Source organism: Spinacia oleracea, chromosome 4, assembly GCF_020520425.1.
Source record: "Spinacia oleracea cultivar Varoflay chromosome 4, BTI_SOV_V1, whole genome shotgun sequence".
NCBI classification, from domain to species: Eukaryota; Viridiplantae; Streptophyta; class Magnoliopsida; order Caryophyllales; family Amaranthaceae; genus Spinacia; species Spinacia oleracea.
The window spans coordinates 31,945,609-31,958,397 of NC_079490.1; the positions used below are offsets into that span (position 1 = coordinate 31,945,609).

General features: G+C 28.0%; 2 protein-coding genes across 2 annotated transcripts; one reads left to right on the forward strand and one right to left on the reverse strand.

Annotated features, from left to right (window-relative positions):
- The first annotated feature begins 4,510 nt into the window (after positions 1-4,510).
- On the forward strand, positions 4,511-5,555 carry LOC130471438 (protein FAR1-RELATED SEQUENCE 9-like). The gene is made up of 3 exons (XM_056841563.1): positions 4,511-4,949; positions 5,035-5,271; positions 5,407-5,555. Exons 1-3 carry the CDS (start codon positions 4,511-4,513, stop codon positions 5,553-5,555), a joined length of 825 nt encoding a protein of 274 aa, XP_056697541.1.
- Positions 5,556-6,971: 1,416 nt separating this feature from the next.
- LOC130471439 (uncharacterized) lies at positions 6,972-8,351 on the reverse strand. The gene is made up of 3 exons (XM_056841564.1): positions 8,015-8,351; positions 7,365-7,577; positions 6,972-7,250 (listed from the first exon to the last, which is right to left on the reverse strand). Exons 1-3 carry the CDS (start codon positions 8,099-8,101, stop codon positions 6,972-6,974), a joined length of 579 nt encoding a protein of 192 aa, XP_056697542.1. The 5' UTR covers positions 8,102-8,351.
- Between the last annotated feature and the right edge of the window lie 4,438 nt (positions 8,352-12,789).

The window sequence follows — 12,789 nt, forward strand, 5'->3', positions numbered from 1 at the left end:
ACTAGTGTGTGGCCCGGGCGATGCCCCGGTTGCTACATTCAATACTTAAGATTTTAGATTTTTCTTGAGCTCAATATTTGACCAAAATACATGTATTTCATAAAGTGAAAATATCCATGAGGTTCGTTAATTACAAAGACACACTACGTCATTTATCATGCTAAGTAATTTTTCAATGTTTTTCATGTTTTAATGCTATAATTGTCATTACTTTTTTCAAAATAGTCCAAAGAAAATAAAATGTCATGTAAAAATTTAGTTGTGTTAAGACTTATGTTAACATTTATTTATAAATTAATGTGAATAAATAAACCACAATTGGTGGTTGTTGGTTAAGATGGTAATGAAACTTATCTTCTACACATGAGGTCTTGTGTTCGAATCTCATTGCATTAGTTTTGGTTGTCTATGACATGCCATAACACTTGGTGAGTGGATGATGTGGCGTAAAAGGGAGAGTACTATGTGGCACATATACATTTTTCACAACGCCTTTTAATATATTATATAGATTTTTGGGTATTTTGGTCAGTTCAAGTTCTGTGTTAAAAAATTAATTTCTGCATTTAGCATCACCTATAAGAATTTGTGTTTTATTCTAGCCAGTATATTTTGATCGAGCCCATTTTATTCAAAAGGTCTTGTGCGCACAAGGTGTACAATAAATTTATTGTACACCAAGATAACTTTAACCCTTTTTTTTTGTAACTTTAACCTAGTTTTGATTAACTTTTATATTAGTAAAAAAATTTGATAGATAAGTATTTTAAAGGGTTAAATGATTAATTTTATACATTATTAGTTATTTTGAAGAAATAAGTTTTACTAAAATAAAACAATTTATCACTGAAAAAATAGATAACTTTTACATATATATATATATATATATATATATATATATATGTATATATATATATATATATATATATATATATATATATACATATATATATATATATATATATATATATATGCTTAACTTTTAAGCATTTTGAGTTAATTTTTACTCCGGTATACAATATTTATTGTACACCCATTATAAATAAGAATCAATTCCGCTTGCATGGACCCGGTCCACCATAAGGTTACCATGGACCAGGGTAATTAAGTAATTTTGCAGCTTTGAACCGTTTGAAATCACGTGATCCAAAATAACAGAATGCGCGAAACCCTAAAATTGAAATCTCTCTCCTCCAGCAGCAGCTTCTCTCTCCTCCAGCAGCTTCTCTCTCCTCCAACAGCTTCTCTCTCTTCGAGCTTCAACAATGGAGGAAGATTTAATCAATTTGAATATCGATTTAAATCGCGCAATAGAAGAAAAATTGTATAATTATGACGGTAATATTCACTACGAAGAATTATAGTAACTTTCATACTCATTGAGTAATTATTATTATTTTAGAAAATTTAGAGAATCATAGAGAAGTATATGACGTTGAAGATGAAGTTGAAGGCACATCTCAGCAAGTTATGGTTGCAAATCATTGTATTGAATAAGGTATGATATAGTATCTCTTAATAAATATATATTAACTATTATTTTGATATAGTTAACATATTATAATTGCAGTAGAGTAACTAACATATAAAGAGGAATTATATTTATCGTATAGTAACTATACCATATAAAGAGAAACTATGTTTACTGTAGAGTAACTATCTCATATAGACAAGTACTTATAGTAACTGTAGAGTAACTATAAAATATAGAGACTAATTATATAAAATGAAGAGTAACTATAACATATAAAGAGTAACTATATAAAGAGTAACTATAAAATATAGAGACTAATTATATAAAATGAAGAGTAACTATAACATATAAAGAGTAACTATATACTGTACAGTAACTATGACATATAAACAGGAGTTATATTAACTGTGAGTAACTATAAAATATAAACAGTAACTATATAAAATGAAGAGTAACTATCACATATAATGATAACTTATTTATAGTAAAGTACCTATAATTTATAAAAGGTAACTATATTAATTATAGAGTAACTTCACATAAAGAAATAATCTATATAAGAAATAAACTATAGTAACTATAACATATAAAGAGTAACTATATTAAATGTAGAGTAACTATAACATATAAATAGGAACTTTATTTACAATCAATAGATCCTGAGTAACTGTGTTAAATATAGAGTAACTATAACATATAAAGAGTAACTATATTAAATGTAGAGTAACTATAACAATCAATAGATCCTGAGGAACTTTATTAATAGTAGAGTAACTATAACATATAAATAGTAACTTTATTTACCATCAATAGATCCTGGTAACTATCTCATATAACAATAACTATATTTATAGTAAAGTAACTATTATAAAAGGTAACTATATTAAATAAAAAGTAACTTATATTAACTATGACATATAAAGCAGAACTTTATTTAAAATAAAAAGATCCTCAGTAACTATATTAACTGTAGAGTAACTATAACATATAAAGAGTAAGTTTATTAATGGTAGAGTAACTATAACATATAAAGAGTAACTTTAGTTACAATCAATAGATCCTGAGGAACTTTATAAATTGTAGAGTAACTGTAACATATAAAGAGTAACTATATTAACTGTAGAGTAACTATAAAATATAAAAAGTAACATAAAGGAAACAACTATTTTTGAAAGAACTTATATTAACTGTACATTAACTACTAAGCTAATATTGGTATATGTACATGTTCAATAATACATTCAATTGATACAAACCACAACATCTTTGAAAATCCAAATAATGAGCAGGAACAAAACATTGATAAATTAAGAATTAGATGGCAGTTTAATTGGAGAAGCAAAGAAAACAACCGATGAGATTTATGATCTATATTGCAAACATGCTGCTATTATTGGTTTTAGTGTACGAAAAGGGAAGAATAGATATAAAGAAGGAACCACAATTGTTAATGGAAAATACTTCTACTGCTCTGCTGCTGGAATAAGAGACCCTCCTAAAAACAAAGAACTCAAAAATGAAGATGATCAATCAGATGCAAAGAAGAAAGAAAGGAGAAAGAGAGTTATGATAACAAGAACAAAATGTGAAGCTCAAATATTTGCAAAGATGAACCAAAATGGAGATTTTGAAATAGAAAAGCATGTAGTGGTACATAATCACCCATTGACAAGAGAAATAAGTAATTATCTCCACCGATCGGAACGACAAATGACAGAGCCCAAAAAAGAAGCTATTGAGGCAATGTCAGAATGTGGTCTAAGACCAATGGAGTCTTATAGATATATGTCAACAAAAACTGGTGGAGACGAATGTGTAGGTCATACGATGATTGATCATCTAAACTACTGCTACAAGTTAAAAATGAAGCAAATTGATGGCAAGGATTCACAAACACTAAGGAACAAACTGTATGACTTACAATCAATAGATCCTGAGTTCTTTTTCCGAGTAAGACTCAATGATGAAGGAAAAGTTGAGTGTCTATTTTGGAGGGATTCTATGATGAGAGAAGATTACAAAATATATGGAGATGTTCTAGTTTTTTATACTACATTCAGAACAAATAAGTACAATCTCATATGTGCTCCATTTGTTGGTATCAATAACCATTGGAAAAACACAATGTTTGCTTGTGCTTTCATTGGGGATGAAACCACAAAATCTTTTGTTTGGGTGTTTGAAACTTTTCTGAAGGCTATGGGAGGAAAGCACCCTATATCAATTTTCACTGATCAAGATGCAGCTATTGCTGCTGGAATAGAACAGGTACCTCTTCATATATTATAGTTACTGTCTATTACAAATAGTAACTGTTTGTAATTACTATAACTTTCACATATAATTACTCTTTATAATTTATAGTTTCCCTTTTTTGAAAATAGTAACTCTTTATATAATATAGTTACTGAGTATAATTAAAAACATTACTATTTATTGTTTATAGTTACCCTTCTTTACATATAGTAACTCTTAATGTAATATAGTTTCTCTTTCAGAAAATACTATATCTTACTTTGAGATCAAGTATAGTAACTCTTTATAAAATATAGTTACTATTTTGACAATATAGTAACTCTAATTCAATATAGTTACTATTCTGAAATTATAATAACTCTTTATAAACTATAGTTACTATTTTGACCATATAGTAACTCTTTATAAAATTTAGTTACTATTTTGACAATATAGTAACTCTTAATACAATATAGTTACTATTATGAAATTATAGTAACTCTTTATAAAATATAGTAACTGTTTTGACAATATAGTAACTCTTAATACAATATAGTTACTATTTTGACAATATAGTAACTCTTTATAAAATATAGTTACTATTTTGTGGAACTATATATATTCATTATTGTTTTTCAGGTTTTTCCTTCTTCAAGACACAGGTTATGCTTGTGGCACTTGAGTAAAAATGCAAACAGTAGGTTTGGTTTATTGAAGTCTAATAAAAACTTCAAAAATGCATTCTACAAGTGTTTAAGTGGGTGTATAACACCAAATTATTTTGAAGAAACTTGGAAATCTATGATCAACACTTTTAAGCTGGAAAAGGATGACTGGTTCAACAGATTGTATGGTCTTAAAGAAAAATGGTGTACAGCTTTAAGTAAAGATTTTTTTTCTGCCGGTATACTTTCTTCACAAAGAAGTGAAAGTACGAACCATGCTGTTGGATTTAAAGCAAATAAAAGTACAACATTAACAAAGTTCTATAGTATTTTTCAAGCTACAATAAATCGATGGAGAAAAACCGAAGAAAAAGACGACTTTGACTGTACAAGGGGAATACCTACTTCAGAGCTAAGTATGAGTGCTATATTAAAACAGGCAGCAAATACATACACGATAACACTTTTCCGTGATTTTGAAGAAGAGTTCAAGCTTTCTGTGGCAAGTAGTGCAAAGTTCAAGGGAAATGTTGGAAGAACAGTATTTTTTGAGGTGTGGATAGAAGGAATAACAGGTAAAAAAAACTATAAATCTTTATTTAATAATTGGAGTAGATGTTCTTTTGAATAATATTATATTATATGTAAATAATCTAACAGGATCAAGGCAAGAAGTTCAATTCAAAATGGAAGATTCAACCGTCACTTGCACATGCAAAAACTTTGAAAAATCTGGATGGTTGTGCTTCCATTGTTTGAGAATATTGCATTTACATTCAATCAATACAATTCTAGATCGTTACATAACAACAAGATGGACTAGATATGCAAAGAAACAGATATGGGAAAGGGTTGATACGATAAAAAGGGAGAAAGGGGAAATCAACAATTTTACTGGTTGGAGATTACATATGATCAGAAGGTAATTTTTTCAATATACATTAGTTCATTTTCATATAGTTACAATTACAGTTGATATTTTATTTAACACATAAACTTTATACCACATATACTATAACGTAATTTTGAAAGGGCATAAGATAGCAAAGGCCAAAAAATTTATCGAGGAGAAGTTTAAAACGGATAATAAAGCAGCTGATGAAATCATAAGAAAGGAAGAAGAAAGGAAGGCAAAAGAAGAAGCTGCAAAGATAGCAGAACAAGAAAAGGCAAAAGCTTAAGCACAACGAGAAACACAAGACGGGGAATCAACTAATTCTGAAATAACAATGGTGCTTGATCCTGATCGTGCTAATACTAAAGGAAAGAGTAAGAAGAGAATAAAGGGTCAATATGACAATTACAAGCAGCCATCAAAGAAAGGAAAAAAGAAACACAAAGAATTTGGATCCAAGACACCAAATATTCAATTATTTACACCTAAAGAACAACTATTTTAGTGATGTTCTTGTTTTATTATCATATACAGTTACTTCAATATTTTTAAACAAATTTATTGAGTGTTTATACTATAGTTCTCCTTTACAATACATAGTTACTATACTGAACGTATAGTAACTCTTTATAAAACACACAATTTTTACAAAATAACTATATCTTGAATGTTTATATTATAGTCTTGACAATATAGTATTTCTTTATAAAATATAGTTACTATTTTGACAATATAGTAACTCTTAATACAATATAGTTACTATTTGACAATATAGTAACTCTTCATAAAATATAGTTACTATTTTGACAATATAGTAACTCTTAATACAATATAGTTACTATATTGACAATATAGTAACTCTTTATAAATATAGTTACTATTTTGACAATATAGTAACTCTTAATACAATAGTTATTATTCTGAAAATTATCTCTTTATAAAATATAGTTACTATTTTGACAATATAGTAACTCTTAATACAATATAGTTACTATTCTGAAAATTATCTCTTTATAAAATGTAGTTACTATTTTGACAATATAGTAACTCTTAATACAATATAGTTACTATTCTAAAAAAGATATAGTAACGTTTTTTATGCAATCAAAATGACTTATAGTAACTATATGTTTATCAAATAATAAAATACCATAAAAAAGAGAGTAACTATATCTTATTAAAGATAACTATATCTGTAAGATAGTAATTATTTAGATTTTTACACCAAATTATTCACTATTTATATATATACTAACTCTTCACATTTAGTGGTCACCCTTCTTTACATATAGTAACTGTTTATAAAATATAGTTACTATTTTAACAATATAGTAACTTTCGTTGTGCAATCATATGACTTACAAATTTATAAGAGTAACTATATTTTTAGAAAGGTAACTATTTCATTCAAATAGAAACTATATTTGTACTTAGTAAATTGAACAATATGACACAAATACTGCAAAAGTTATAATTACTCTCATATATCAAACATTTAAAAATCACTGAGTGTAACTATATCAAAATTAGAATTAATTGTACTTTCTAAACAGTAATTTGACTACACAGTACACTAACACAAAAAATTAAATTGTTTCTTCACCAAGAATCATTATTAACCACGTGAAGCACCTCGTCCACGTCCACGTCCCTTACCGCGTCTGCCTCATCTAGCGCGTCTCCCGCCTTTGCCACGTCCTTTCTATTCAACATTGACATCTGTCTCAGCTTCATCTTCTGTTTCAACATATTTGGATTTCCTTGTTGAACTATTTTTTGCAACAATTTCAATTTTTGAAGGGTCATTCATGTATTTCTGCGTCAACTCTTCCCTTTGTTTAATTAAGGCATCCAAAACATTTTGTTTCCTGTTTCCCCTAAATGCAACCATTTGTTTTAGAAATTCATCCCTGTAAACATTCAAATTTGACAACATAATGGTGCTACACAAACAAGCTCTGAGAAACTTCCTGAAATCTTCCTGCAAATATTTGAACAGAAACTATTAGAATAAAAACAGTAACTATAATAACAAAACAATAACTATGATGAGAAAATAAAAATACCATTAATTAATTTAAACACAGAAACTTACATCTGCCAAGGGATCAAAGTCAAAAATCCCAACACCATCTTGTATAGTTTCAACACCATGAAAGACCATCATAAACATCATCAAATAGACACAACAGTCTTTGTCAAAAGCACCTCGCTTCCAATTACCACCAACTGGGATAAATGTGAAGCTTCTAATATCTTCATGATGAATGTTATCCATATCTTTCAATAGTTTTTCCAATGGAGAACACTGTATAAAACAAAGTATTTGTATTCAATAAGGACTGGATTAAGTATTAAAATCATATAGTACCCATTAAAATCATATAGTAACTATTAACAACATATAGTAACCTTTGGAATCATAGAGTAAATATTGTACACATAATTATTTCTAAAAGAGTATAGTAACTATTGCACACCATATAGTAACCTTTCAAATAATATAGTAACTATAGTACACATAGAGTATCCTATTAAATCAGACACTAACTATTTATACTGTTTTAAAGTTAAAATTACTTTCTAAAAAAGATAGTTACTATTTTAAAAACATAGTTACTGTTTTAAAAAAATAGTAGCATTTTAAAAATATAGTTCCTCTAAAAAACTCAGACTAGTATAAGGGTAACTATAAAATTTATAAAGTAACTACAATAAATATAAGGTAGCTATAAAAAAACTTACCAAGACAGAAAAAGATTTCTTCCTTCCTTCAATCTCTTTGGGTTCAAGAACCATATTATCAATGAAATAGACACTTTTGTCTTTCATACTAACCACAAACAGGTAGTAATGCTTCGGATCTTCAATCAGAACAGGAGCAAAAATCTATATAAAAAAGAAAAATAACAGATTACAACTACAAAAAGGAGACAAAAATAAAATAAAATAATATAGTTATATAAAGAAAATATAAATCATACCATATTACAATCTTTCAAAGATTGAACCGCATTAACATCTTTCACACCATAAGAAAGACAAACAGACAAATCAGACAGGACTTTTGCATCGTCTGGTTTCTCAATCAATGCAGCAACATATTTCTGCAAATGAATATTAGAAGAAAAATTAAACAAAGGCCAAAAAAATTAAAATTATTAACATTCTATATTATTAAAAATATAACTTACACATTATGTGCCACCTAAAAACAGCTTCTGAGGACAACCAGCAGAATTCCTTTCATTTTCATTCAATAAGAAAGCCCATGCTTCAATATGAATCAAAAGAATATCAAAGGTAGAAGGAAGTGTCCACATGTCATCTCTTGCTACCGCAATAAACGGATTGTATTCAACAACTTTATCACTGAAAAACATAAAAAAGAAACAATAACTAGGTCAGAAATATTATAAAGATTACTATAATAAATAAAAATTAACAATAGAATATAAAAGGAAACTATAGTAAATAAAAGGGTACTGCAGTATATAGAAGGTAACTATAAAGTATAGAGAAACTATAGTATACAAAACATAACTATAGTATATGAAGTTACTATAAAATACAGAGGTAACTATAGTATTCAAATGGTAACTATACAGTATAAAAGGTAACTACTATATATAAAAGATAATTATAAAGTATAAAAGGTAACTACAAAATATAAAAAGGAAACTATAAAGTATAGAAAGAAACTATAGTATATAATAGGTAACTATATCAGATATAAAGATACTATATCAAAATATAAAGTTACTATAACAAATATAAAGATAATATATCAAATATAAAGTTACTATAACACATATACAGAAAAACAATAAATTATGAAATGAAAAAACTTCGACTTACTCAGTCAAAATACCCTCTCCATCAGACAAAGCAACAAAATCCACAACTTCTTGAACAAATGTTGGAAGATGTCTCATTAAATCTTCAAATGCAATCATAAACGGAGACATGAACAGCACATTTTCCTCTATGTCATAGACACTCACATCCACATTGGATACAGCAGTGTTGTTAATGATGCATTTTTGGAATGCAGCCCACACGCGCTCACATTCATCCATTTCATCATCATCATCCTCCGTAGTTCTTTTAGTTTTGGCATTCAAAGAATCAAGAACTTCATATATTTGAGAGGTAGCTTGAGCTGGATTACCAACTGCTTCGGTAGATGTTGTTGGATTAACAACAGCAGCAGTAGACAAAACTGCAGGCTCAGTTGGAACAACAGCAGAAGGTTGAGGGGCAACGATAACAACAGGATTGTTACTATCATCAAAAAGAGCATCCCAACCATTTGGTAGATTCTTCACCAATTGATGAAAATCCACTAACTCATCAACCATCTTTTGATAAGTGGAATTCTCCAAAATATCATCACCATGGCTCTGCGTTGCCATCGAAGCCTGTATTTTGAACAGCTCGTCAGCATGGATGGCTGAAACGACATCCAAATCTCTCTTCATCAACAACCACTGACCATGAAACTTCTGTAAAACAAAATACATAAATTTAAATATGGAACATATTAGGAAAATTTAATTAAAAGTACAACAAATATTATAAGAAAAGGTATCAATAGTATATAAAAATAACTATATAAAAGGTTACTATAGTATATGAAAGGTAACTATAGTATATAAAAGATAACTACAGTGAATAAAAGATAACTATAGTATATAAAAGGTGACTATAGTAAATAATAAGTAATTATAGTATATAAAAGATAACTATAGTATTTATTGTATATAATACAATTACTAAAACAATGTAATGATAACTTAGTGTATCAAAGATAACTATAGAACATAAATGGTAACTATAGTATATAAAAGATAACTATAATATATCTACAATTACTAAAACAAAGATAATGATAACTATACTGTATAAAAGATAAGTATAGGATATAAAAAATAACTATAGTTTATAATGACAAATATATCAACCATAAAGTAAACTTACATCAGTGGCTTTGGAGAGAATTTCTTCATCACTAAGATGAGATTCAGGGAGCTCAAACTGAAGAATCCTAGGACGCCGACTTTGACGTCGACGGCCAACAGAGGGCTGTTCAGCACTTCTCCCACTGCTGTCAGGTTCACCTTCTTTGGAAATAGATTTTATTTGTCTAAAATCTATTTGACCATCAACAAAAACAAATTTTTTGGAAATTGGATACTTCTCCTTCTCCAAAATTCCAGAACCATATAATGCACTCATATTTGCATTTTCAGCATGAATCCGATCAGTTACCATCTTCGATGTCCAATGCTGAATAAGAGGTAATTGATCAGGAATACTACTGGAATTCTTAAACTTAATCCTCTGAAAATACACAAGTTGCAAAAACACAACACAGCCTCCAAATGTCTTTTGATCTTTGCCTTTCAATAAACAATTTTTAAATTTCACAGTTTCTTCACATAATACGTCAAGAACGTATTTACATCAATTGTATTTGGGAATCATTTTAGGATCTTCCAAAGCCTTAGCCAATCGTAAATCTACAGTCCTATTGGCTGTAAGGGTCAAAAAATGTAGAAAAAGCAACAAAAACAAACAATTATTTAAACAGATCACCACCGTCTGTCAACAATTTGATCCTTTCCTCAAGCAACCTCAGAGGAATTTGAGCATTGACTTCTTCAAATCCAAACTCTTTTCTCCACTTGATCTTCAAATCCAAATCAGGATTAGTAGAATTGCGCCCGCGTTTAACCCCTTCAACCTCCAGCTCAGAAAGGGGGAGCATAAACAAATCGTACACATCATAATCAGTGATTTCAAACTTCTTGGAATCACTGATAGTGAACAAAGAACTCACTCCATCAAAGCATTTGATGCACCAGTACATCATTTGAGTGTTCTTTCGACTTAATTGAAGGCATAACAATCCTCCAAAGCCTATCTCTTGAACAGATGCCTTTTGTTCAGGAGAGAAGTCTTTAATTAATTTACACAATGATCCTCCTGAACATTGTGTATCAAAATTAAACCTGAAAATAATGAATAATGAAAGTAAGTCAGGTATTTCAAACATATAGTAACTATTTAGAACACATAGTAACTGTTTAAAACATACAGTAACTATTAAAAATATATAGTAACTATGTAGAAGATATAGTAACTGTTACCAACATATAGCAACCTTTCAAATAATATAGTAACTATAGTACACATAGAAACTATTTAAACATATAGTAACTGTTTAAAACATATAGTAACTATTTAAAACATAAAGACACTATTTAGAACATATAGTAACCTTTGGAATCATATAGTAACTATTGTAAACATAGTACACATAGAACCTATTTAGAACATATAGTAACTGTTAAAAACATATAGTAACTGTTAAAAACATATAGTAACTATTTAAAACATATAGTAACCTTTGGAATCATATAGTAACTATTTAAAACAAATAGTAACTATTTAAAACATATAGTAACCTTTGAAATCATATAGTAACTGTTTACAACATATAGTAACTATTTATAAAAATATAGTAACTATTTAGAACATAGTAACTATTTTGAACATATAGTAACTATTTTGAACATATAGTAACTATTTAGAACAATTGACAAAATTAAATTAACACTTTCACGATAGGCAGGCCATCGGCACCAACTTCTTTTAAAACTTGTGACTGAAGTTGATGAGATTCAGGCTGTGGAACGTCAACCAGAGAAGAATTTTGTAAAACTAGTTGATTAGGTTCTTCTTCTTCAATTGGTTCTTTTTCAGGTACAAGCTCAATATCTTTTGTTTTCGGATTGCCAGCCTTTTTGTTCTTTTTTATAGACACAGATTCCTTAGCAACTGAAACAAAACAATTATAAAACAAAATATTACTATATAGTAACCATTACAATCACATAGTAACCAATAAAATCATATAGCAACCATAATAGAATATAGAAACCATTAGAATAATATAGTAACTATTACAAACATATAGTAACCTTAGAAATCATATAGTAACTAATGTACAAATAATAAGTTATAAAATACTATAGTACCTATTGTACAACATAATAGTAACCTTTCAAATAATATAATAAATACATAAACATAGAGTATCCATTTAAATCAGATAGTAACTATTTATTAGACATAGTAACTGTTTAAATTTATAATAACATTTAAGAAAGAAAGTAACTATTTATAACACATAGTTACTGTTTTAAAGTTATATTTACTTTCTAAAAACGATAGTAACTATTTATAACACATAGTTCCTATTTTAAAGTTTATTTACTTTCTAAAAAGACAGTAACTATTTATAACACATAGTTACTGTTTTAAAGTTATATTTACTTTCTAAAAAAGATAGTAACTATTTATAACACATAGTTACTATTTTAAAGTTAAGTTACTTTCTAAAAAAGACAGTAACTATTTTAAAAACATAGTTACTGTTTTAGACATATAGTAACCTTTTAAAAATATAATTACTCTGAAAAACTACTAGCACTACGAACATACCAGTCACTAAT